General features: G+C 50.1%; 1 protein-coding gene across 1 annotated transcript in view; it reads right to left on the reverse strand.

The window, feature by feature from the left end:
- Positions 1–5,099: 5,099 nt before the first annotated feature.
- The window catches only part of LOC135239518 (ephrin-A5b-like), a 66,477-nt gene continuing 43,658 nt past the window's right edge, over positions 5,100–27,918 (reverse strand). The window contains exons 2-5 of the mRNA XM_064308216.1: positions 14,187–14,479; positions 7,536–7,601; positions 7,152–7,229; positions 5,100–6,262 (exon numbers count right to left, since the gene is read on the reverse strand). Of these exons, the coding sequence (XP_064164286.1) occupies positions 6,138–6,262; positions 7,152–7,229; positions 7,536–7,601; positions 14,187–14,479 (562 nt within the window). The 3' untranslated portion in view covers positions 5,100–6,137. The remainder of the gene's footprint in view (positions 6,263–7,151; positions 7,230–7,535; positions 7,602–14,186; positions 14,480–27,918) is intronic.

Raw genomic sequence — 27,918 nt, forward strand, 5'->3', positions numbered from 1 at the left:
GTGCCCGGTCCATTGTTGCTCTGCAAATCTCCCCCTCGTGCTTAACGAAGGGAGTCTAATAGTGAACGATCAAAACGGATGCCACACTAAAATTGTGTCCCGCTCTTGAAAAAGTGAGAGCAACAACACTCAAGACTACCCTCAGGATTATTTAATAATGTAAGGAAGTCTGTTTTAAAATGAAACGTTTTCTCTTGAACTGAATCTGCGAACTAGTTGCATTGCTTCTCAAAAATTACCCCGCACTATCTGGAGCTCTTCCACACTGACACGCTCCATCAGACAGAAGCTCCAATTCATGCTGCTATTGGTCACTGTAAAAAAAATCATGCTCATCTATCATACTGTCCATAATTGCGTCCATTCACTGTAACCAGACTGAGTTTGCAGCCGCTGGTAATTCAGGGGTTAATAATTCAGAGCTAGGCGCGCGCTTCGCAAAGGCGCTCGGACGCTAAAAATGAGATGCCGCTGTCAATCAAACACTCAGACCTGTTCAGCTCGCCGCCGTATTTCCCCTCTTGAGTTCTGCTAGACTTTGGCGAAGAGAAACCGAGCGGTTCCGCTGTGTTTGTCCTGGGCGATTGCAGGGAAATGATGCTGTCAGTCAAAACATTATTTTGCATTCAGATTGGCTTATGAAGAGGTCCAGCTCTCCCACTCGAAGCTGAATTCTGACCTTGCATTCAGCTGAGAAGCATTTATCACCAACATTACTGAAAATATAATGAGTCATTGAATAATAATCACTTTTTTTTTCCGGGCATATACGTGGATAGTCAAGCGGCAATCATCTTCTTTTCTCGCTGATGAATGAGTCATCTCTGAGGCATTTGAAATGTTTCTCAAAATTCCTATTTGCGAAAGTGCATAATTACTTGATTTATGACCGAGACAGAGGAGTGAGAACATCACTCAAAGTCTGTCAGTCAACAGACTGTTTCCATGGGAACAGACCCTAAACCGAGGCAGGGGGGAAAACATGTGACAGCTGCAGAATTTGAGGAGTTCCCTGAGGGGGCCTTTCACGCCTGATTCGCTCCATCACTTTCCTCATTATGATGTCATAATGCTTCATTGTGACACGGCAGGGGCTGCGGAATAAATGGAATTTGGGTCCACGGCTGAGAAATGCGACTAAATGAAACCCCACGTCCCTCCACGGGGGACCTCAATAGACTGCACGCCGTCTACTCCATCCACTAGTATAGCAAAAAATACATCAAAAACTAAACAAATCTACTTTGATAAACTCAGGTGTGATGAAGGTTGAAGACTAATCACATCTCCCTTTGTTCAGATGACCATGCAAAGCAAAATAAGTAATTCTAAATCAACTCCCCAGTTATGTACAAGACACAGCATATGTTGGGTTGTGGGGTATCTGAACTTCCGACAAACTTAATTGCAACTTAATCTGTGGCTACCCATTACTGTGCGCCTACTTGGTTCATGATCCACAGTGGTCAGACCGAGAGAAATATAGAGTGAACTCTCTTTGACCCGCCAGTTAATTTGCACTCCAGAACGTTCCGCTCCTCATCCAAGACTGTCCTGTTGGAGCAGGAGCTCGGTCTGTCAGAGCCTGGGTTTCCACTGGTAGCGGACATGTTTGTGATTGAAAAACAAACTGGTGTTCCTCCTTTAATCGAGCACCCTACAGGACAACAGAAAGAGGCGGTTGTCTGTGCTCTGACCAGTTATTGACGAGATAAAATAATCCCCCCCTAGTGCTGAAGCCAGCTCCATTTAAAAAAAAAAAAAAAAAAAACAGGTTGGAAAATGAGCGATTATTCATGCCTGTAAGTAGCTCCATATTTCTGCCAGGCATTACTGTCGACTGATGAAGTGCCGCGATCGCGCTGATGTTCTCGCACCTGTTGTCTGCGATCCCCTCCGCGATCCACACCGTGGCCATTAGTAAGCGTCTCCCCTCCTCAAACGCGCTACGAGAAATAAGCGTGACGCCAAGACAAATTACAACAAAGACCAAGACCTTTATTTATTTATTTCTTTTTTTTTTTTGTTCGCCATTGTTTATAGCTGCTCAGACACGTGTATGTACAAATACAGACCTTTTTTTTATTTTTTTTTAGAGATTCAGTCCTTGTTTGAAGAAGAAGCAGACCGACGCGAGACTTTCAACACTGCCATAGCGGGAAGGTTGCATGCTGATCTGGGTTGTACACACAAGCAGACATTTTGGCAAAGGGGGGGGGGGGGGGTGGTGATGCATCGGATGTCAAAGGAAATAGTGAGGATTCCGGGTGGCCCCATGCCAAGCTGGTTACGACCCAAGGGCGAGAATGAGTAGGCCCCGTGGAGCCATGTTTAATGACAGAGGGGTGTGGAGAGAACAACTCGCCCCCCCACACCTACCCCGCCCTACCCCGCCCTGCTCCCCCCCTCTCCCCTCCCCTTTCTGTTGCACAGGACCATGAACAGACAATAAAACAAATACGAGAACAGATGAACGTGTGGATGGATGGGATCTACGGCAGAGCAAACACAAATAACACTGATCCTGGACCAGTCACACAGGTCCTGACACCCACCCCCGTGCCCCAAACAGAAACAGAGAAACGCTGACCCTAGATCAGCCACGTAATCCGTCCGCCCCCCCCCCCTACCCCAAAACGAAATACGGGAGAAACATGATCTTCTCCGTTTCTGACAAAGCAAGAGCTCGGGCCTAACTCCTCCTCGACCCCCAACACAGAAACACAGGGTGTTTATGTACATGTGGTTATGAAAAGCATGATTTTCACTGATCTAGGATCAGCCCCTTAACACCCCCACGACAACAGAGACGGCATATGTACATGAAGTTTATGGAAAGGCCTTAGCGTGCACATCACTGATCCTGGGTCAGCTTTGTTGCCCCCCCACAGAAAAAAGAGGTGGCATATGTACATGTGTCAGCAGAGGCATTATCGATCCTGAACTCTGGATTCCCCGAAACAGGTTACAGTGATGAGAGACAGGGAGATCCTCACTTAACACAGCCCCTAAAATTGAGACCCCACCCCCCGCCCCCGAGGCTCCTCCCCCCAAAAGTCCTGTCCGTGTGAGAGACACGCCCCCTCCCCCGCGGTAGGTATCGGCGACAATCCCACAAGCGTTTAGGATGAAAACATCGGTCCCAAAAAAGTCTTGTTCATCACCAATGTCCATGGAAACAGGAAATGGAGGGAGGTAAAAAAAAAAAAAGTACTTTGCGAGAGTGCGCCCCCCAGTGGCGATGGTAGTGCACTTCACTTCACAGAATGGCTGCAGGATCGAAGATTCATCATGAGAATTCGCAAAGTCCACAAAATCTGGGATTCTAACATTTGTTCATGATTTTATATAAAATACATACGAATCAAATTGATACTTTGATATGAAACATTATGTACAGCAAGAAGTTTCGCTCATAATAAAGTTTTAACAATGAAGAGTCTTTGTCCTTCAGAAAGGTAGAAAAACACTGCATTAATCGTAAAACTACATTATATCGTTAACCAGCACGGGATACACAGTATCCATTTACGATGCGATCCTAATTTCCCCCTTTCAAATGTGTCATAAAGACGGTTATCAACTGGAAAATAAAAACAGAATTGCGCGTTGGTCAAGCGACCGACGAAGAGACTGAAGATTCCATCGTTCCGTGTTCCTGGACCTCACACATGATCACATGACTTGTGGGGTCCACTCACAGAGCAGCCACTGAAAACGGCAATAGGAAGTGACAAAAAAAAAGAAGAAAAAAAAAACATTGAAATGAGTGTGAAAACCCAGGAATGAGAGCTAACAGCAGGCAGGGAAATGTTTTCCCCCATTTTAAAGGGTCAAAGAGCTGTTAGCACACAGCACAGTGAATTCTCTCTGTACAATCTGGCAACCTCTGTTTTGACTTTAAGGGATCAACATCCCATAATAACTATTGGCAGAAATAGACACAGATGCATGGCTGGCCACTTATTTTAAAGTAAAAAGTCACTAGAACCACACACAGCCACCTCCTGTGACTGCATTGTTATCTACTGTGATGGCCATGTGTTACCTAGCAACCAGAACTGCGTGCACAGCGCCCCCTGTGAGAAGAAAAGCAGTATATTTCGGCATCCTTGAAAAATAATTGCATGGGGCACACCATGAATGCACCGTGATGCCCACTGCCATCTCTCTACGCCCGCAATGCCCAATGGCATCTCTCTACACATGATGCCCACTGCCATCTCTCTATGCCCAAGATGCACAATGCCATGGCTCTACGCCCGCGATGCCCAATGCCATCTCTCTACACCCGCATGCCCACTGCCATCTCTCTACACCCGCATGCCCACTGCCATCTCTCTACGCCCGCTATGCCCAATGCCATCTCTCTACACCAGCATGCCCACCGCCATCTCTCTACACCCGCTATGCCCAATGCCATCTCTCTCTACAACAGCATGCCCAATGCCATCTCTCTCTACACCAGCATGCCCACTGCCATCTCTCTACAGGCGTGTTGCAGATACAATTTATAAAAAGAGACCAAAAACCATTTCCTTTTAGCACTTTAGCTGTGAGTTATAAAACACGGAATATAATTATTACTAAACAGAATTATGATAATAATTACTAATTATTCATATAAATACATGAATTGAGGAAAAAGATAAAGGACCTATTTGAAATCCACGCGTGAGCCTGGTTGCCTCACCAAAAAAAAAAAACAAAAGGTATTTTTATTTATATAATACGATTTCATTGCAAAGCACTGGTATATCCCTGATAGTGTGCGGGTACGCACAGGTACAAGTGTTCGTGGTGTGGGGGGGGGGGGGTGGGGCAGGTAGGTGCAGTAGCGCGTCAAACGGGATGTTAAATGAGATGAGCTCCCCCACCCCCCTCCCCACCCCAGTTTACGGACCAGACCGAGAATCAATACGACATCCAGGGACGCAGCCTGTCATTTCTGTAATATCCGGTTAATAGATCGGCTATAAGAAAGATAAGATTCTTGTTACAAAATGTTACTCTAAAAGGGTTGCGATTCATTTCAGCGCAAACACATCCGTCTCCTGCCTGACCTCTAGTTTCGGAAACCGTTCAAACATTCCCACAAATCTCCGGCTCAAGATGTTTATTTACGCGCGTATGAGTCAGAGCCACAGCGTCACCTTGATTTGATATAATCAGAGCCGTCGAAAATCGGGACGTCGCTCTTAAAAAAAAAGAGTCTCGGGGTTCATTTGGAGATGCTCTCTCTGCCTCTCCTTCTCTCTCTCTCTCTCTCCGAAAGCAGTTGTCTCCACGGCCTCTCATCTCCCGGGGAGTGAAGAGCGGATAGGAGTTCACCGCGTGTCTGACAAGATAGCAAGGCTGGAAAGCTTCGGCCTTATTTCTGGTTTAGACGCATGTGCCGGAACAGCCCGAGGCTTCAGAGTTAACATGGAGAATCGCAGAGCTGCCCGAGCACCCGCCCCACGCAGGATTAGGCAGGAGCGCTGCCCGCCGCTCTCCCCCGACTCGGGGCGGTCGCTCGCTAACGCGCCCCGGCGGCTCGAAGCGTTCCCCTCGGGAGAAGGGGTCAGGGGTCAGGGGTCAGGGGTCAGTTCCAGTTGTTGTTTCCTCCCGGTAGGTGGTTTGTTTTCCAGAGCCGTCGTCAGTTCCCATTTCTTTATCGTCTCTTCCGAACGACAACGACCCGACGCTCGAAAACGTCCTTCGCCGCAGCGGAGAAACCCACCGGTGCGCACGTTCACCTGCGTGCGTGTGTGTGTGTGTGTGTGTGTGTGTTTGTGTGTGAGGATGGGAGGGGGACTCAGCAAAAAAAATAATAATGACAAAATAAAAAATTCCACAGAAAAATATGACCAGTGCAGGCACGGGCTTTCCAGTTCAGTTTTGGCATTGTTTCGTCCTCGTGGTTTTGGTGACTGAACTTCGTGGGGAGAGACTGGCTGTTCCGCTTTTATCTCAAATTGTCAGTGCTTCAGAAAGACAAATTAAACATCCGCTAAAAAGAGTGTTCCTTGAGTAGCTTCCCCCCACTCCCCCCCCCCCCCGCCCCCCACCGTCAGGTGGCTGGTGGGGAGGGGGGGCGATGTGCACACGAGCGCCCAGCAGGCCATGCGCTGCACTCCTCCGACCAGCTGGGGGTGCTATAACCCGGAGAGCACAGCCAAAAGCAGCAGAACGGGGCCCAGCAGGGGCCAGCCTGTCCGGGGGCACCCGGTCGCGTTCACATCGCTCCGGGATGGCTCGGCCGACTCGTGACTGGTGTCGTCTACGAGGAGGAAAAAGAGAGGGAGAACAAGAAAGAGAGAGAGAGAAAGATAGATACAGAAAACTGTCAGGGCCACTTGAGTTATGGCCTAAAGAAGGGAATACAGGATCAACAGCCAGCCCCTAGGAAGAGACACAGCCGTTCGCCCGTTCATTTCCATATGGGCAGGAACAATCTGGGTACTTCAAAAACAAACCGAACTGGCTCACGGCCTTGGGAGAGCTTTGGCCGCTAATTTCCGCGGGCGTCAGCGGTTATTTCCGCTCTGGGGGAAGCTGAGAGTGAATGTGAATTCGGTGGAGGTGGCCTTATCGCCGCCCGCCGCGCTCACAGGAAACGCAATCAAAGAACAAAGACAGGAACGACAGCATGCTACAGAGGGAAAACAGCGCTCGTTACTATAGCGCTCTCTCTCTCTCACTTTGTCTCTCTCTCTCTCTGTCTGTCTGTCTGTTTCTCTCTCTCACTCTCACTCTGTCTCTCTCACTTTATGTTTCTCTCTCTCTCTCGGTCTCAATTAAATCTAATCAACAATGGCTTATTCGTATGCCTGCATATAAACAATATTGCCAAAGCAATTCACAATTAAATACTTAACAATGACACACAAGACATATAATTAATACAGGGGAATAAAATACATATTCAAGAAAAAAATATATGTCTCTCAAAGCATAAAGGGACAACCCATGGTGCAAGGCAGACAGGGAGCAGAGAGACAGAAAAATAAACGCTTGTCTTTCACTGCATATTTGCTTACTATGCTTTGGCAACACAACTAGTTTGTCAATGCCAATGAAGCTCAATTTGAATCACGCTGAATTGAGAGAGAGAGAGAGTGAGAGAGAGACAGAGAGAGAGAGAGAGAGAGAGACCCGCTCATACTCACCACGTGGCTCTAAGGAATTGTCCACTTTGTCGACATCAAAAACGTGATCGTGAACGCCTACGGTTTTCACACAGCCATCTATAATAAGAGACAGGGATGAAAATTCAGTTCAATATAAAGTATAAAATAATTGTGACCAGATGTTTTTTTTAATTTTTTTTATGAAGACACAACTGCTGCAGGACTAAATAACAGAAGCTCTTCACGGAGTAGTGAGCTGGAAGAAATGCACATCTTTAAATCCACTCGTGCAGTACAGCATCTTTGTTTCAGGTTTTATGCTAATTGAATACCATCGGTAGCTAAAGCAGGAACAGCGATTACAGCAAACAGACTACAGCAGGGCATTCTGACTGATGTCATGGTCTGGATTCGGCCGCTTACTCGACGGTCGGACGAAAACCTTCAGCTTCAAGCAGGTTCTCCGGCCATTCTCTGCGATGGTGGAGGCTGTGGAAGAGGAGAAGGTTTCTGAGGTTAGACTGAATCTCAGGAGAAGGTTTCTGAGGTTAGACTGAATCTCAGGAGAAGGTTTCTGAGGTTAGACTGAATCTCAGGAGAAGGTTTCTGAGGTTAGACTGAATCTCAGGAGAAGGTTTCTGAGGTTAGACTGAATCTCAGGAGAAGGTTTCTGAGGTTAGACTGAATCTCAGGAGAAGGTTTCTGAGGTTAGACTGAATCTCAGGAGAAGGTTTCTGGGGTTAGACTGAAGCTCCTAGAAGGTTTCTGAGTTTAGACTGAATCTCAGGAAAAGGTTTCTGGGGTTAGACTGAATCTCAGGAGAAGGATTCTGGGGTTAGACTGAAGCTCCTAGAAGGTTTCTGAGGTTAGACTGAAGCTCAGAGAAGGGAAACGGGTCCGGTCAGGGGGCTTCAGAAAATACAGCCTGCTCAGGCTCACTGACTTCCTGTCAGAGAGATGTAGTTTCTCTGTAAAGCAGAACTAATGGTGAGCGACGCATCAGAGAAGCTGGACTGGAGGTCGTGGCCAGTGGAACTGAGGGTGGTTGGGATTTGTGGTTTTGAGGCAGTAAATCACTCCATCGTATGAACCCAACAGGCCAATGATCTGTCACAGGCTAAAAGCGAAGCACACGCACTTGGGCACCCCAGCGGCCATCCGCCCGCCAAGCCTCCAGCAAGGCGATGGTGCGGCTGTCACAGACATTAGCGAAAGGGCTACCACCGCAGCAGAGGCTAGCACTGAGCAGCTGCGGTTTCGCTAACCCATAGCGGCCTGTAATTCAGCTCCGAATGACTGGCAGCTACTTCACATCGGATTCCTCCCCACTCAGAATGACCTCAGCACATCAATCAAGAGAACAGAACCTCGAAGTTGGACTGAAAAAACGAAATAAATTCTTTACATCATAGAGTTGATTTGTTAGCAAAAGTAGGAGCATAAGGTAGCATGAGGTAGTTAAAATTCCCAATCGCAGAGAGTGTTGGGGCATCTCTCTGTCCATTTCTCTCGCTGTCTCTCTCTTCATCTGTTTGCCCATTTCCATATCTGTCTGTGCATCTCTATTTTTATTTCTGGCTGGGGGGGGGGGGGGGCGGTGGTGGGTGGGGGCCAGCAGAGGCCCGCTCCGCCGCCGCTCATCGCCGTCTGTCCTGATTAGCGCTTCGCGGCTCTGCTGGTCTCATTAAACCCGCCAGGTTACGAGAGCGCGGAGTTCACCTCCCCCCTCTCAGATCCGCCCCCGGCTCGTCTGATAAGCTCGCTGCTCAGGCCCGGACCCCGTCAGTCAAACGCGAGCGACTCTCCGCTTTCGCCGAGGCCTTCGCCCGCTAACGCACTTACACCGCGGCGTCGCAAACGTCGGCTCTGCCGTCGCTTTCGGGACGGTTAAGAGCGGCTCTGGTCCGACCCCGGCCGCGTATTAGCCCTGGAGGCTACGCTCCTGGAGCAGCGGACGGGAGCGGTTCAGCTCAGGCCTGACGCTAACCTCTTTCTCCCCCCCCGCCCCCCGGACTGCAGAACTCTCTCGGCTGCGCTCGGGGGGCCCGTAGCGTTCTCCAGATGGTTCGGCGACGTTAGGGAAAGGTTTTCGGACGCAGCGGCCTCCCCCCTGCCCCCCTCCCCCCCTCCCCACCCCCGCGGCAGCGCCCGAACGTCTCGTTTCCCCGAGAGAACACGCTAACCGCTCGGCTGCTAAAGAATGCGGCTCTCCCGTCACGTCAGCCCCGGGCGACGCTTCTCAATTTGTCCTCCACACAAAGGGCCGCCTATTAGCGCTCGAAACGAAGCCGCGATAGCATCTTCCCCGCGCGCCCGCCCGCCCTCCCCCCGGCTGCACTCCGCGCTGTTCGTAACGCGATCTCCGCCCCCCGCCCCCCCCAACCCAACCAACCTCGGGAACACGGGGAATGCGCCGGGAAGCCCTTGGCATTCCGGTCGAGCGCCCGATCGGTGCCGGCGGGACTCCGCTACGCGCTAAAAAGAAGCAGCCCCAAGCAGTCGGACAGGGCCGTCCCCGCCACACCAAGGCAGACAAACACCTGCGGCAGTAAAACACGCGAACGGACGCGGCGAGCCAGTTACGCTAGCATTACGAGGGGGAGGCGGTGATTGGCTCTCAGACGAGACCAGCGCTAGGCCCTGCTGACTGCGCGGGTCTCGGGGAAGAGGACGCAGGCGGGTCGTATTGCAGCCCAAAGGGCTCCCGGAGGACTAAACTTCAGCCTAACTGCTTATTTCTGCCGGTCGATAATTGGAGCGGATTGGACAAACAACACCTGCTCCTCCCGCTTCTATTGGCTGAGGGCCAGGGAGGCGTGGCCTCCCCAACTGAAGCAAGCCCTCAGGTCAGGATGCCGTGGAGAACAGGTGAGGCCTTGTACTCAGAACCCCCCCGCCCCCTTAGCACAGACGAGCGGGGCGTTCAGTACAGGGAAGATGGGGCTGAATGTGTTCATTCGTGCCAGGGGCCAAAAAGCCATCGCAATTTGACTCCCCTTCTTGCAACTGACACGCAGAAATCACTGAAGACCTACTCCTACTCTCTTCTGGAGCACCTTCAGGAATCGCACACACAGAACCCAGTCCCCACTGTTTCTCAACTACCCATTCAGCTGCGCCCATAGGATTCTGGGTAGTGGGGTAGGGGAGAGGTGGATTTTCACCAAGAACCTTCCCAAAATGCACTGGGATGCTCAGCAGTCCCCTTAGAACCCCTAAAATGTGTGAGGGAAGGAGTTCGCTCTGTGGTCTGAAACACCCCTAAAATCAATCCCACAAACAGATTCACGCTGATTTCGGATCGATGATTCAGAGGGAGTCATCTGGGCAGTTCGGATTTGAAAAAAAAAAAAAAAAAAAAACCTGCAATGATTGGACCCAGCGGCTGGAACGCGGCGCAGAGCAGGACGTGCAGACACAGAGGCGCAGGGCGAGCGGCGAGGGGGACGGAGCGTCGCCCCGGCGCTCCCGCGGCGTTGTTTTCACGCTCTGCGATGGCGAGATACGCGCCCGTACGGGCGCCGCGGGCGACGGCGGCCCACAGCACCAGACTGACTCCACTCTCCTGAGATTACGGGAAACAGGGAGTTCAGCCAGCACCCACCATGAGATCCACACGTCCACACACACACACACACACACACACACACACACACACACACTCACAGACACACACACACACCACACACACACTCATAGCGCAACACACACACACACACACTCATCACACACTCACAGACATGCACACACACACAACCATACGCCACACACACACACACACACACACCATACACACACACACACCACACGACACACACAACACACACACATCAACGCCACACACACACACACACACACACACACACACACACACACACACACACACCACCATCAACCACACACCACACACTCACACACACACACACATACACACCACATGCACACACACACACACCCACTCACACACACACGCACTCGCATGTACACACACTCACGCACACACACAAACGCACACACACTCACACACACACACTCACACACACACACACACACACACGCGCACAGACACAACAGCAGCGACGCCGCGTCCCCAGGGTCCTCGGCAGGAGGGATGAAAGATGGCAGGAGTGCAGACAGAGAGCGGGCCGGCCTTTTATATGATAACCAGCGCAGAGCACTCATCAGGCACCGCGCGTCCTTATTATGAGATCACAGAATGGGAACGCCGTGCTCGTGATTGCATTCCGAGCCGCACAGCGGGCCGCTGTTTACGTCCACAGCAGGACGGGATGGGATGGGATGGGATGGGGGGGGGGGGGTGTAAGTACAGAGCACCACAGCTCCACCAATGACAGGCCACGGTCACTACCCCAGGTTCCCCCTGGGCAGACCACACCGTTAGACCGTGTCAGCTTTGGAGGGGGGGCTGTAGGTACAGAGCACCACAGCTCCACCAATGATAGGCCACAGTCACCCCCCCCAGGTTCCCCACGAGGTTCCCCATGGTCAGACCACACTGTAAGACCGTGTAAGCTTCGGGATGGGGGTTGGCTTCTTCTAAATATTATCCCAAACCTGCATGATCAAACCAGGGTCACCACCCGCTGCCACACCACCGATCAAAACCGTGCCACGCCCAGTCAGTCCTCGCGCTGTGCTTATCAGTGACAGGCTAAGCAGTCCACAGCCGTGGAGAACCAGTTTCTTCAGGCCCGTTATCTGCATTCCTGTGTTCTCATCCGTGCGCGTGGTAAACCGTGCAAACAGAAACGTTCCATAACAGCCCTGATACCTGAGGAGCCGTCCCGATATCAGATTCCTATCGGCGCTAATGAGGGTCTGACCTCAAAATCCCTTCGCTGGAAAAACGCGCCGTCCGAGGAATTTCAGGGCCCTAGGTTCCCCCGAGCGACGGGAGATGGGTTGACCTCTGACCCCGCGGCGTGGGGCCCTGACCTCCTCAGACCTTCCTTTAGCGGGGATATCGGCTACACGCAGGCCCAGCGCGTCCCTCTATTTCTACCCCAGGCTAAAAATCCATCTGCTCATACACAGATAGACAGGACCCCGTCGAAGGCGAATAAGAGATGTCCCAGCATGCTCTGCTTCTCCCGCTACACGCGCTCATTCTCAGCTGACAGACCGAAGACCTCGTTCTGGCGCGCGCCGTCCGCACCTCTGCCGCGCCTCGAACTGTCAACGGCAGGAGCAGGTCGATAAAGTTTCCGCAAAAAAAATAATAAATAAACACCAGCCCTGGGGTCAAAGTGCACTCTGAGGAAACCCCAGACATGGAGCAGGAAAAAAATCCTGAACAGAAGCAGCAAGAGAACTAAAGAATCCCTCATCAAACACACGACACAGCTCTGCTCTGGGAAAGACGACAGGCGAGACTTCGGGTCTTCAGTTTGTTTCCTCCAAAAAAAAATAACAAACAAAACAACCGGGAAAATACTTTCAACGGGACGTCCATTACGGAGAATAATTTCACACCTCCGCATCCAGCCGAGCCCTGATTCAGCCGCAGTCACGCGTTTAATGCCTTCTGTTTGCTGTGGGCCGCGGCTTTGGTTACGGAAAATTCTGGAAACCGTGCTGTGAAAACTGGGAGTGGGGAGAGTACTGTAAATCCACCCCCACCCCCCCCCCCTTTCCTTTGGCAAATAACTCCACTCTCTGTTTTTCAGAGAATTTTAAAATGAGCACAGTAACGCAAATTGCCATTTTAATCAAAATTTAATTTTTTTTTAGTTCCGGGAAACTTCTCGAGGGACGTGAGAGATAATTATTCAGTCGGAGACGCAACGGGACAGCGGAACAGGAAGAGGCTTTAGCGGGGGTCTGATTAACGTCCGCGCTCTTTACTTTCGCCGCGGTGTAAAACCGCCTCGCCGTGACAGGAAACAGCCGATTGAACCGGGCCGGCGAGCCGAGGACAGCTCCGCGCGCCTGCGCAGCCTGCTCAAACTGCGCTCCAGCTGCTCCAGAAACCTATTAGCAAGAGAAACCTGTTAGCATCTCAAGGGCCTAACGCCACGGACGAGCCCCGTCCCCTCCGCACACGCAAACAGGCCTACGGTCACCCAGAAGCACGCCCAGCGTGGTTTTCATCTTAATTAGTCAAATATATTTCGACGAATATCAGTGAAATAAAGATGGTGTATTTTTCCAAGCTGCCCTGTGAATAAAGTCATTTACACCTGGGCTCTCATGGAGATCAGTCAAGCCTTCAGACGAGCTACAATTTGCGCAGCCTATCCGTCACCATTCGGCTGGACCGCGCATCGTTCTTCCTCCGGACGGACCGGGTTCGAAGCGTCCCGCGGCCCGTCTCATATCTTATTTAGACTCCAAGCCTCCCGGTCTGGGAGTCTGGCTCGGAGCGGGGAGGGCCGCGGACATACAGACGGTTGTTTATAAAAAGCCGCCCCCCCCCCGGTGAAAATAGCTGAGACCGAGCGTTTTGGAACAAAGGGCTCTTTAGAAAGAGCTGACGACTGTCAAGATGTTTTTCCTGAGGTTTATTATTACCGCTCGAGTCGCTTTGCCAAGAATGACAAAAACAGGATAATTCCGCGCCGAGTTTACTCCGAAACTCGGGGCTGAGATCGTGCGCTCGCTGCTCGCCGTTGTGTGAGCGAATGAACTGTACTCCGTGAGCGTCTCATTTCAATAAGAGAATAAAAACACACCTGTTGTACTGAAACCTATAAAGGCATGTTTTACAATTCAAATTATTATTATTACTATTAATTGCTATAAAAAAACCTAGAAGACGAAGAAGAAGTAGAAGTAGAAGTAGTATTAGTAGTAGTAGTACAGGCAGAAGAAGAAGAAGAAGCAGAAAAAGAAGAGTATACAATAATAATTGTCATCATTTACAGTTCCAATTAAAGTTAATTAAATTGAAGTTTTTCATGAAGCAATTGTATAAATGTCATTCAAAGCACATTCCATCGAGGGCCTGAAGAAATGAAACCGGCGGCCATTTTAAACGCCGCGGCGACAGCGCGAACGCAGGCGGACAGACAGGCAGAGGGCGGCCGTGCTAGCGGACCGCGCGCGCTCACTCACAGATGTAGTAGTACTCCCGGCCCGGCCGGAACTCGAAGCCCAGCGAGAACGGGGTGAAGAGCTGGAACTTCTCGGAGAACTTGAGCGGGCCGTTGGGGGAGTGCGGCCGGTTGCACTCCCAGCGCTTGAAGCCCTTGGAGTTGTGGTCGCACACGGTGTAGCCGTCGTAGTTCACCATGTACAGGACGTAGTGCTCGGCCTGCTCCAGGGGAACAGAGTCCTCGTAGTGCGGGCAGTACACGTCCAGGTAGTCGTTTATGCACACGTCGATGAGGTAATCGCCACGGTAGAACCTGAGGGGGGGGGGGGGAGAGAGGGAGAGAGAGAGAGAAAGAGAGAAAGAAAGAGAGAGAGAGGGAGACAGAGAATTTGAACCTTATTTAATACACTGCTTATGAACTTCCCAATCACATCAGTCATTAAAAACAAGTAATTAAAGTAAATGACAAATGAGACAGAATCTTTTGTACTCATTTGAAACTCGTGAATCATTGCAGTTACTCGGGGGGAAAAAGTCGGAAAACACACAACACATTTTGTACATTTTGACATAATAATATTCTCAAATGACAATTGCTGAAAATTCAATTCAGGGACTTAAAAGTGATGACATCATTAGTCCACACCGTCTGCTACACATGCTAGTGCTGCTGCATCGATGCCTGACACGTGACAAATGTTAAAATAACAAAGAGCATGTGTGTTTATCCCCCGATGCCAAACATCCTCCACACAACACATACTGATTTGTTCATTATAAAAGGAGCCCACCACCGGAGATTTCAGTGGAATCAAACTGAGGTTAAGGTATGAGGTGTTCACAGGAGTCATCGCTCTGCTCGCCTGTAGAGCGCACAGCGCTGTTTGCTCCAGCCGCAGCGCATGTGTTTGCTGCCTGCGTCTAATTGCCGTATCTAAACAGAAAGGGAATACTACACGTGTTCGTGGTGCTGCAGTTGTGTTTACCCGCAAACCAGCATCATCCCAGCCACTCTCATTAGGGTTAGTGAAGAGCGCCAAACCTCAAGAGGCCACGGAGGTTCACTCAGACTTTCTTTCTGTATAACTCCTCATCTCCAGAGCGATCTAAACCATGACCTCGGCCAAATCCCTAACCCCTAGACCTAACCCTGTATTCTCAAACGCAGGTTTGATTACTCGAACCCCTAAACCCTCATTTTAACCATAACTCCTATCCCTGACCCCATATCCAAATGTCCCTTTAAGCCTTGGTACATCTACAGCAGGGGTAGGCAGCCCTGGTCCTGGAGTGTCAGAGATGTCCCAGGTTTTAGCTCCGTACAAACCTATAACTGGATGAATAATTAGGCTCGAAGAACACAGGTGACCATGTGCTGGAGGAACTCAATGCTTCAGAGCATTCAGACCATGAATATTCAGTATTAGACCCGTAATAATCCATCAAACTGCGGCCAAGTTCAGACAGAACACAACCCAGATACGTCACTGGTCCTCCAGGACTAGGGCAACCTACCCATGATCTACGGACACGTGCTTTGTGTGTGTGTGTGTGTGTGTGTATGTGTGTGTCCTTAACAGGGACAGACGTACCCCAGACAGTCCAGACCCTTGCTTTTTTTAAATCAGATTCCCCCGTTTTCAAAACAGTCCTTAATCAAAACATGTCTCACATTGTAATGAGAAAGTCTTACCGCGCTCACACTGAACAGCTCTATTACCCTCTGCTCTCATGCATACATTATCTCAGTTTAGAACATGGCTGTCACCAGGTGCTCACCAGCCATTCTATCTCCATACAAATATTTACAGAGCGAGTGCAGTGACTTCTCCAACGCTGAGCGCTTCACTGCACCTTCACGGCTCTGTGAACGTCTGCCTATCCAAACGGGGCGAAAGAGCCAAAATGGCTGCCTGAACCACGGAATGTGTGGGTGCCACGATGGCTGATGGAACGAGAGAGGCGGAGACGGTGGTCAGAATATTGCTCCAGGTGTGTGACGCTGCGTATCGGGTGCGATTCAGGCTTCTCTGTTGTGATGTTTGATTAGATAGGAGCCTGTCATTATCTCAACAGCAGTGAGGAGGGGCAGAAGAATGGAAGAGGTTTAGATCAGGGGCAGTGGAATGGGCTTAGGAGAGTGAGCAGTAAAATGGAGAAGGGTTAGAACAATGAGCAGGGGCAGTAGAATGGGGTAGGTTTACAGCAGTGAGCAGGGGCAGTAGAATGGAGTAGGCTTAGGGCAGTAAGCAGGGGCAGTAGAATGGGGTAGGTTTACAGCAGTGAGCAGGGGCAGTAGAATGGAGTAGGGACAGTAAAAGTTTAGCGTATGGTTAGACCCGTAGAGTTTGGTGTTAAATACCACTGATTCCTCACAGAAGCCGAAAATTTGAAGCACTAAGCATTTGTCTTTGTTTCTTTTTTAATTAACCTAGGGCTAATTAAACCTAGGAAATTGAATTTAGGCTCATCGTCAAATTTTTATTATTACAAGTCTGTTATAATGCTGACAGTGCTATAGGTCTCTCTCTCGCTCTCTCTCTCTCTCTCTCTCTCTCTCTCACACACACACACACCCACACACCCACACACACTTGCACAGTGTCCAGCTGAAGGAATGACTCTGGCAGACGGCTTGCCCGGGTGGGTTGCTCCTGATTGGCCCCAGTAAGTTGGAGCGGCACAGTTCATTGGCTCGGGCCGCGTGAAAGCCAGCCAGCCTGCAGGGCGTTCTCCTGAACCCACGCCACTCTTGCCCCGCCCGGGCCGAGGTCCCACGCTGATCTTGCTCTGCACTCCCCTCGCCTCGCCTTGTGGAACGAGGCCAGATTCGGATCGCAAGAAGCTGGTCTGTGTCACCTGGCCTTCTCTCTCTCTGGCCCTTACAGAACCTGCCAGCACGGTGGCAACCATCCCTGTTCCTGGAGATCTACCGTCCTGTTTGGTTTTCACTCCAACCCCAACAAAGCACACCTCATTCAACAGCCAGAGTTCTCCTTGAGCTGCTAATTAGAATCAGGCGTGCCAAATCATTACTGTAATGAAAACCTACAGGACGGTAGATCTCCAGGAACAGGATTGGTTACCATGGTGCTAGGAGGTGTCAGTTGTACTCAATCAAACCTGAATGATAGCGACATCTAAGGCACCCCCCCCCCCCTCCCAACCAACCCCACACCCCCAACACCCACACACCGAAGTTCCACACAGCGACGCACTCCATCACCCGGGTCATTACGGAGCCCGAATATGCATGCAGGGACCGGTCCCCATAAATCAGGCTGATTTCACACGGGAGCGGGAGAGGGAGGGGCTCGCTCGCTCTCTCACTCGCCGCTTACAAGCGAAAGGTCAGCGCGGCCGCTACGCGGGAGCCGGTGGTTTCGGAGACGTATTAATCAGAGCTGTCCGCGTCCCCGCCGCTCGGCCTCCTCGGGGAGAGCGGCCTTTTAATTACAGCGCGTCCCCCGCCCGAGCGCCACCGCGGACCGCCGGCCCGCTGTCCCGCACGGAGGAGGAGGAGGAGGAGGAGGAGTCTACCGCCGCGTCCGCCACACGACCAGGCGCCCGCTAACCGGAAAAACGCCTCAGGTGTGCGGTGCTGACGGATCAGAGGTGATGTTTTACTGTGGTCCACCTTGTCGTCCCCACAAATATACACAAACACACACACACACACAAACACACACACGTATATACACACAGCAGTATTAACAGTATCCCAGTGCGTGTGCTAAAAGGCAGCTCTACCATATCGTGACTGATGATTACACAGGGAGGTGGAGACAGTGTGGAGAAGGGGAGGGCCCTCCACATGATTGACATGATGCTGTGGGTGGGGCTTTCTCCCTGCCCCAGATCCATAAGGGTAACAGAAGAGGAGGAGGAGTGATTCTTCATCCTCTTTAGTGGGGGGGGAGGGTGTGGGGGGAAAGGTCAGGGACCAAGAAGTAAACTTAAATGCCAGACATCACCTCTCTAAACACTGCTGAGATTGAACAGGATTAACAGAGAATGTTTCTCAGGACCACCCACAGTAAACAAACGCTGAACTAGCAAGCCAAAACAAAAGTCGCCGTCCTTTAAGGATGATGTACGCGTCCACCTGTCACTATTTCTCATCCTGCGGAGCGTAAAGCGGGGGCTAAACGTCCGCACTTCACCCCCGACAGGGCGGCCAGGCACTGCGCTCCGTCGCTGCATTCCCACAATGCATCACTGCAGACCTGCAAAACGCCACTGCAGCTGAGTCTTAACCTGACACCGCACAGGGGTCAGGGGAAGGCCAGGCTTCTGCGGTCAACGGCATTCCGGCTGATTAGCGCAAGCTAAAAAAAAAAAAGCGAATGAACTCTATGGTGGAGCAAAGAGAGACGGCCGCTGGTGGTCCCTGTGCGGCTCTGCAGTACCTGGGGCTCACTTCCTGAGGGGGGAAACAGGTGGCTTTAAATAAACCCCTCCACATCTTCAGAGAGCGACTTGCGTCAGCACGGGCCCTCCTGGAAATGGCTTTACAAATATAGAAGAAAGTACAAATTAGCTGCGAATGAAAGAAACTCAAAGGGCACCATGTGGGCTCAAGGCACACGGAAGTAACAGAAGAAGAAGACGTTTGCTCTAAGCCCTGTTGAGTGGGAGATGAAAATATACAGGACTAATGCCATTAAACATAATTTCACCAGAATTTCACCAGAATTTTCGTTTACTCTAGGATTCTTCTGTCTCTAAGGACGCAGCACACAGCCAGTAATGAACTGTGTGTCTCGTGGAGGGAAAGTCACGGCACAGTACAGACACAGCCTCACTTCACCTCTGCCTTCAGCTAAGCAGTACTGACACACAGAATCTGTCCTGAGCAGTACTGACACACAGAATCTGTCCTGAGCAGTACTGACACACAGAATCTGTCCTGAGCAGTACTGACACACAAAAACTGTCCTGAGCGGTACTGACACGCAGAAACTGTCCTAAGCAGTACTGACACACAGAAACTGCCCTGAGGAGTACTGACACGCGGAAACTGCACCGAGCAGTACTGACATGCGGAAACTGCACTGAGCAGTACTGACACACAGAAACTGTCCTGAGCAGCACTGACACACAGAAACATCCCTGAGCAGTACTGACACACAGAAACTGCACAGAGCAGTACTGACATGCGGAAACTGCCCTGAGCAGCACTGACACACAGAAACTGTCCTGAGCAGTACTGACACACAGAAACATCCCTGAACAGTACTGACACATAGAAACGGCCCTGAGCAGTACTGGCACACAGAAACTGCACTGAGCAGTACTGACACACAGCCCCACCATGCCAGTCTCGGTACTCAAAAGCACAGCTGCCAAATTCCCTGGCATTATTAATCTCTGCAGGCAGAGGGAGATATTTAAACATGGCAGACTCCGAGCTGTCACAGCCTGGCAGGTACAAGAGCAAGCTCTGGAAACAGACAGGGAAAAAAGAGACACAATTATCTTTTTGTCTTAGATTTTCCCCGAGAACAAGAGCTATTGTCTGAGCCCGAAAAAAGGAAAAGCGGGCTTCCATTGAAATCACATCACTGGGTAGAGAAAACATTCTTCAGACATCAAAACACTATATTGCAAGTATGGTATAAAAAATATGAGTCTGACAGCAGGAAAAGAAAGGAAAGCCTGACAATAAACAATATTCATGTGTGTATGTTTGTGTGCTTTATTTCGCAAACACGCGCACGCACGCACAATCGTAAATCCACCCAACCGAACCCGGCCTTCATTCGGAATGTGAAATAGCCGTGAAAGTGTACGGACAGAGGTTCTCTGAGAAACAAAGAGGACGGGTTTGGGTTGCTTCCTTTTCGAGTGGCCGAATAAGAGGTGAGCTCGGGCTGCTCGGTCGCCGTAGCCGTCGTGAAGGGGGCGGACGAAAGCGCAAAGCGAGGAAATATATTTCCCTAATGAATAAACGACCCTCAGATTATAAATAAACAGGGCGGGCTAAAACAGCGCGCTAGGCTAAACCGCACTGGTACAGTAAGTCTGTGTTCTTTCCCCAAGGACACTTTAGACCAGTGTTTACACACGCTCTCACCGCCTGAGAGAACACTGCTCTGCTAAGCACTGAATCAATTAAACCGGCAACTGGAGAGAAAAATAAAGTCTTGCACTGTTGCCCTGCAAACAAGCACAGCATCCTGTACTGTGCCTACACAGAGGACAGAGAGGGGGGATGGGGAATGGGGAATGGGCTGGGGAGAGATTAGGGAGAGGTTTGGGAAAGGGTTGGGTGAGTTTAGGGTCAAGTTTGGGAAAGGGTTGGGTGAGTTTAGGGTCAAGTTTGGGAAAGGGTTGGGTGAGTTTAGGGTCAAGTTTGGGTTGGGGAGAGTTTATAAAGAGTCTGAGAATGGGTTTGGAGAATTTAGGGAGAAGTTTTTATGAAAGAGTTTGGACAGTTTGGGTTAGCATGTAAAGGGTTGAATACAAAACCCTCTTCCTGCCTCTCCCCGGTAAGTTTTCGGAACCCCCCAGTGTCACGGCTGAGGGGTCAGTTTTGTGGAGACGAGGGCAGTATTCCGGTTACAGGCACAGCAGGCCCCGCTCATCCTTTCGGGCGTGTGTGTGCAGACCTCACACTGGAACACTGGAGAAATCAGCCATGGCAAAGCCAGCCCACTCCGCCGTTATCCGATGGAAGTCAATCTGAATTTAAACTCGGTGCATTCCCTCAGGCTGAGGTTTATTAACACCAGCCAAGGAGCCCTGGCTGATCTGACAAGAATATCACATTAGTCTCCTGTTCATTAATTGCTTTTCTAAACGACACATCGACAGCGAAACGCACGCGGCTCACCTGACTTGTCACTTTAGTGAAATAAAGACAGAAGCATGTGCCTCTGAAAAATCAATTTGCAGTATTAACAGTTCTGCGGCCAGTTAAAAAACTAAACATTTTCAATGTAGGGATTTTGGTCACTTCGTGTGTAGTTACACTGTCAACAAAGTTTGAGTGAATTACCTCAATTCGCTCTGTCCTTCTACCGCAAGCAAGGATGTTTTCAGTAAACAGTCTGTCAAGTCTCTGTGTTCTTTTGAAAACGCATGCGTCTGATGCTTGAGCAGCCAAAGCCTATATACAGCCCTACGTTTATCGTAGGCATGATGTACCGTAGGTTAAGTACGAACGGAGATGTCATTTCTGACATCACACAGTGCACAGAGCAAATGCACTACACTAGCTAACGCGCAAGCTAAGACTGCTCACAGTTTGGAACAGCACCCCTTTCACCCAGTATGGGGGGTCAGGCGGGTAATATTACCAAATTAAAATTACCTGCCCGTTGTAGTTCTTCAAAAACAAGGAAGGCTACCTCTACCAAATCCGCACCTTTGAGCAGCCACAGAGAGGGAATGAATCAGTTACACCTTGATATGTTAAATGAGGTTAATGCTGTTTCGCAGTGGAATTCCCCTTTAAGAGCACCTGGGCTTTATGGCCAGAGAGAACAAAGAGAAATAAAGAGAGAGGTAAGCATAATCTCCACGCAGATCTCTGAACATACACAGTAAGCGCGTAATGCCGCTGCAGTGATGTTAATGTGTCATTATTACTGGAAAGGCTGGAGTTTACCCCTTCTGCCAGGAGAAAAGCATCTCCATGAATAAATATTACAGTCACTCCAAAGCTTTATCACACATTCACACGCTCTCTCTCTCTCAGATACACACAAACACAAACACATAGACAACTGCACACACACGAACACACATACAGTTCTCTCTCTGACTCACACGAACACAAACACATAGACAACTGCACACACACACACACACACATACAGTACATTCTCTCTCTCTCTCAAATGGATTTATTAGCATGAATGGAAAGCAACCCTTGTTGCCAAAGCAATACATAATAAATATTTGCAAAAATAAATAAATATATAAAACAAATATGGAAAAGTAAGTGATGATAGCAGGTGACTACATTAGTCACGTACCATATAATTAGTAGGAATAAAAGTGAAAATAAGAGTGAAATTCCTGCTCTCTTTCACACATTCAAGACTGTTCTGACAGTTGCCTGATATCCACAAAACATGTCTGAATAATCAGAATAAATTACTGTGGTGTTATGGCCATATTGGTGTCCATGGGGTAACAACGCATACACTAATTACCATAATAATCTTGTGTAAGACTAACCGCAGGGTTTCAGATTGTCCACTGAAACATCTGTGGCTAATTCACAGCTGCAGATTTTGTTACTGATTGACAGCTGCAGTATTTGTGATTGATTGACAGTTCCAACGTTCGTGAGTGACAGACTGACAGTTGTAGTGTCTGTGATGCACATGCATCAGTGTATTAATATCTTTGTATACATCTACAGAATGAGGCAAACCTGCTGCCTTCAAAAAAGAACCCCACAAAAATAATTAATTCTACAATTAATTATGTTCCTTTTGCAAGGCCCACAAATTCACACTCACATTAATCAATTAACCGAGATCGATGAGCTTATTACAAGATAATCTACGCCCATAAGGCAAAGCACTGTGAATAAACTATAACACATAAATGGCAAATAAGAAGAAATAAAAAAGTTAGTGTGAAAATAATGAAAGGAAAAAAAAATTCTGATTTAAATTTCTATGGGGAAAGAAATAAACATTACATTTATGGCTAAAGAAATAAACGACGATCAACACGCCAGCTTGTGCACAACAGCCGACGCTGCCACGATCCCCACCCCCCAAAAACACCCCCACCCCAAGGCATCCTGTGATAGGATCTGGGGGACTTCCTGTTCGTGTATCTCCCATATGGACACAAAGGGTCTTCTGGAATGGCGGAGCTGGTAGGATGAGCACCCTCGCTGCGCTCTGGCTCGGTCCGCCCAGCCAACACATAGCGTTCCCACTCGCGTGGTGACCATGGCGACGCAGGCGTGCGACCGCCGCCGCCAGAGCGCAGCGGTCCCTGTGAGGGCTAACGCCAATGCTAACGCTAACCTAGCGCACGTGCGGTAAAGCAGCCACGCTTCCACAGCGGCGCCTGTGCGCACATCGCGTTATGCGCCTGCACAGGGCAGCCCCGCTCCCGTGCACGGAGCGCGTGCGGAAATCGCGGGGCGGGAGACGGGCGCGAGACGGGCCCGCTCCGGTCCGGTCTGCTGCACGGGACAGCTGGGGTCCAGGGGCGAGAAGCGCCGGTTTGTCTGCCGAACAGAACCTCATTCACCGAGAGATTTTACACACCCTCCTCTCCACACGCCCTCTCTCTCTCTTCATCGGCGCTGGCCACCATACAGCTGACATGACCCCAACAGCTTTTTTTTCTTTCTGCGGCACTCTCCCTCTCTGTCTCTCTCCCCACTTTTTTCTCTCAACCTCTCTCTTTCTCTCCCTCCCTTTTTTCTCTCTCCCTTTTTCTTTCGCTCTCTCCCCCTTTCTCTCACTCTCTCCCTCTCATTCTCCCCCTCTCTCTTTCCTTTACTCTCTCTCTCCCCCTCTCCCTCTCTCCATTCTGCCCACGGGCCTCTGTCACACTGTAATGCGCTGGCCCCATTCACAGCAGGCCTCAGTGAAATGGTATTCATACGCCCCAAACACTCCGCTCGCGCGTCCCCACAGGAAGCCTCACCGTGCGCCATTCTGAGAGGCGTCTGCAGCCGGCGTGTCCCGCGGCCGCCGCCGCCGCCGTCTCGGGCGCATGAGCCGCGGTCTCTACGGCGACCGAACTAAAAAAAAGAAAAACCCAGCCCGCCGTCCCACCCCAGCGCTTTAATAATGGTCAGACGGATACAGAAATTAGCATTCCGTTACTGTAGCGTGGATTCGTGTTGTCGCTTAGTACTGATAAAATGTCATACCTTCACGGATGCCATTTTGTTTTTTATACAGGCAGTGAATGAGCCGTAGATGACTGATAAATGTCCAAGGTGCTGACCAATCAGGTCAGAGACGTGATGTCATGGATTTTTCCACAACACAGATAACAGGCCTCACTAGCCCCTCCCCCTTGAGGGAGGGGCATAAAGTGAACTCAAAGAGGGCAAAAACTCAAAGCTCTGCCTCAGTGGTAACCAACCCTGTTCCTGGAGATCTATCATCCTCCAGGTTTTCATTACAACCCTAATTAGACACTCCTGATTCTACTAATTAGCAGCTCGGCGAGATCTCTAGCAGTTGAATGGGGTGCGCTTTGTTAGGGAACTGCTAATTAGTACAATCAGGAGTGTCAAATTAGGGTTGAAATGAAAACCTGGAGGATGACAGATCTGCAGGAACAGGATTGGTTACCACTGCTCCGCCTTCTATATCTGAAAGAACAAGGCTGAAGACCTGAGGGGCTAACCGGCCAAACATTGCCGCCCCCCACCCCCACCCCCAACACCGCGGGCCAGCTGGGGTGCAAAGAGGACATTGGCCAACAATCCCTGAGGTCCTTTTCGGCTGCAGAGACTACATTTTAAAAACAACGGAAATAAATAAATAAATAAATAAATAAATAAATAATAGTCGTAGCTCGCAGAGAAAATGTTCAGCTCCGTCTATAATTAGCGCTCTTAACCTTGATTATGGCAAGCTTAATTACAGCCTCTGATTACAGTTTCTAAACAATCGAGCAAACGGGGAGCGCCTCATTTCAGAAAATTATCTTATTACTGTGCGACCGTACATAAACATCTGCACTTTCGCTCGGTTGCTCGGGTTCGTTCTCACCAGCACGTTACGCGAAAAGGTCGACGCTTTTTTTTTCTTCTTTTTTTGCAATTTTCATATTAATGACGAGCCCGGTGAGTAAACTAATTACATTTATGCGATGCAGATCAGATGCGTGAATCGCGCTAAGATGACTCCGCAGCAGACGATGCTAATGTTCCCTCTGGGTCTGGCTCAGCTTTCGCGTGGCAGGTGTTGGCTCGTCGTTCCCACGGGACGGTACGATTTTCGGGGGGATTTTTTTTTTTTTTCCCCCTGGAGTTCGATCACAAGCTCCTCTGCGCACGGCGAGCCAGAGCCAGTGACGGACAGCTGCTGATCCCAGCTGCTGATCCCTCCTCCCCTTGTAGCGCTGACAGCACTGCTTATACAGCTCACGGCTCAGACTGGTACTGGGTGGTTCTGCAGAGGCCGAATGCCATGTTACTGCCACTCAGATCTGGAACACACACACGCACGTACACGCACACACACACACACACACACACACACACAAGCACACACAGCAGAGAGCAATCGCGTGCACTTGTACACCCATTTTCCAGATATAGAGTTCAGTTAATGGTACTTAATGGCTTCGACTAGAGGAGGTCAAAGGTCAAGGGTTGTCACCAAAATGGCTGGCCGTCCTTGACCCTGATAAACGCGAGCAGCATCCCCCGCAGCATGGCCTCATACTGTCAGAGAGAGCCCGTTGCCATGGATCATATTTCCCCACAGTATCCTCACCTCATCCCTGCCCGGGGGACTGCCGCGTGTGGCTGTTCTGAGACCAGTTTCAGATCTGAGCGGTTTTACAGAGAGGGTAATAAAACTGTTCTGAGACCAGTTTCAGATTGGATGGGTTTTTACAGGGAGGGTAATGAACTGTTCTGAGACCAGCCTGACAGTGGAGGGGGTTTTCAGTAGTCTAATAAACTGTTCTGAGACCAGTTTCAGATTGGAGGGGTTTTTACAGGGAGGGTAATAAACTGTTCTGAGACCAGTTTGACAGTGGAGGGGTTTTACAGGGAGAGTAATAAACTGTTCTGAGACCAGTTTCAGATTGGAGGGGTTTTACAGGGAGAGTAATAAACTGGTCTGAGACCAGTTTGACAGTGGAGGGGTTTTACAGGGAGGGTAATAAACTGTTCTGAGACCAGTTTGACAGTGGAGGGGTTTCACAGGGAGGGTAATTCATTGGCGTCATGTGGCAGTGACTACTCCACCCTCACACGCTCATCCTGTTCTGAAGCCAAGCTCTGCGTAATGCTCACAGCCGGAGAGAAAGCGCCTTGCTTATCCGCACACCTCCTCCGTACGCAGCACCTGTGTTTGCTTCCATTTTTGACGTTTGAGAGCGTGGGAGGTTTTCCCAGAAACATGCTGTCGTGTTTTCACACAAAGCACCCGGGGGAGTCACAGAGGAGGTGCAGACACTGAGACTCCGGTCCTCACAATGATGGTGTGGAGTCAGGGTCACATGGACACCCAACCCTCGCTGTGGCAACCAGTCGGGTTGGTCTTTATTTATTTATTTAATGTTTATTTGATAGGGACAGATACATTTAAACATAGATTATTGTCAAACAATATCCAATGCCATGTATCGTAGCATTTATAGCGTATGCTAATTTCCGATGCTTGTCCCTAGATGGGCTTTATAAAAAACACACACATTTTACCACTTTCATTGGTACAGCAGTATTGACTCTGCGCTGAAGGAGGATACCTCCTTACCCGCCAAGATAAGGAAGCAGAAAGGAGGGAAGAGAAGAGAGAGAGAAGAAGGAGTTGTAAATGCAGTCAGAAACTGTACACACGCTGTTGTCTCACACCAAATTTGGAGCTAATCCAGTTTCAGTTCTGTCAGTTCAGCAAACGGAGTGAAATTGAACCAATTTGTTATCAGAATTAAATTCTCACAGAACTTTACGGCCATTTTTTCCCCCGATTCGTGAAATGAGTGCGTATTAATTGCCTGAGCTGAAATGGACTTGACCCCGCCCCTGGCCCGCGCGGAGGCGTCAGGCGGGCGAGTTCGAGTGTGTGAGTCAGCGCCGAGCCGCGTGACCGAAGAGCTGCCCCACACCGCTCGGCTCCGCCCACAGAGATCACGTGACTGCATTACAGTCGCAATTCACTTTTACCTCACAACACGGGCATCCAAGCTAAGGAGGACGAAACTATGCGTCACAGCCATCGCTTGTAAAACCCTCCTTTAAAAAAAAATAACCGAAATGGAGAACTACAGTACGATTTTAGGCTGCCTTTTAAACATCTGGCCAGGGACAGCAGATGAAAACTAGCCTTTCAGGCTAACTCTGGCTTATTTACAGTTTGACTGTTGATTGGTGCGCATTGTCCCAGAAAAAATATACCAATAAATGAGAGAGCTCCACAAAATAACTATCAGTGTAAGAAAATGAAAGAGGGGTAAGTTCCGGAACTTAGTGACCTGTGTTGGGGAGACGTTAGGGAGGAGATGGAGGGCGGAGGAGGTAAGGCTTGGTCTGTAATGGCGGGTTTTCAGTCTGTGGGGGGACACTGAAACCCCCCCGGGTGACTGGGCAAAAATTCAGGGCCCCCCCCCCCCCCTTCCGAAGGTGGCGGGAAGGTCATTCCGCCATGTAGCGGTGCGATGTCGCTCTCAGCGTGGATTACAAACACTAATCCCCTTATCCTTCCATTATTCAGCACGGGGCTAAGCCTGCCAGCGCAGACAGAGTTTGTGTGTTTTACATCACCGCGATCCGGGAGTCAGCGGAGCTCACCTCCACCGCCAACCCCCCCGGACTCCAATCACGCTCCCACCACGCGGACAAGACTGAGAATGGCATGAGGCGTAGAACTCTCACACCCTTGCAGCAGTGGGGGGAGTTTGGGGGAGTTGGGGGAGGGGGGGGGGGTTGTGGGCGTGGTCACTTCAGCCCCTGCATTCCTTCACGCCAGTCAGACGCTTCGCTCTCTAAAGGGGTCATGTGACCACTCAGGGGCCTGAGAGACATTCAAGAGCCTCTTACAGCCTTGTTGGCACGGGGACCGTGTCAGGTGACAAACTCCT

The sequence above is a fragment of the Anguilla rostrata genome, chromosome 14 (assembly GCF_018555375.3).
Source record: "Anguilla rostrata isolate EN2019 chromosome 14, ASM1855537v3, whole genome shotgun sequence".
NCBI lineage: Eukaryota > Metazoa > Chordata > Actinopteri > Anguilliformes > Anguillidae > Anguilla > Anguilla rostrata.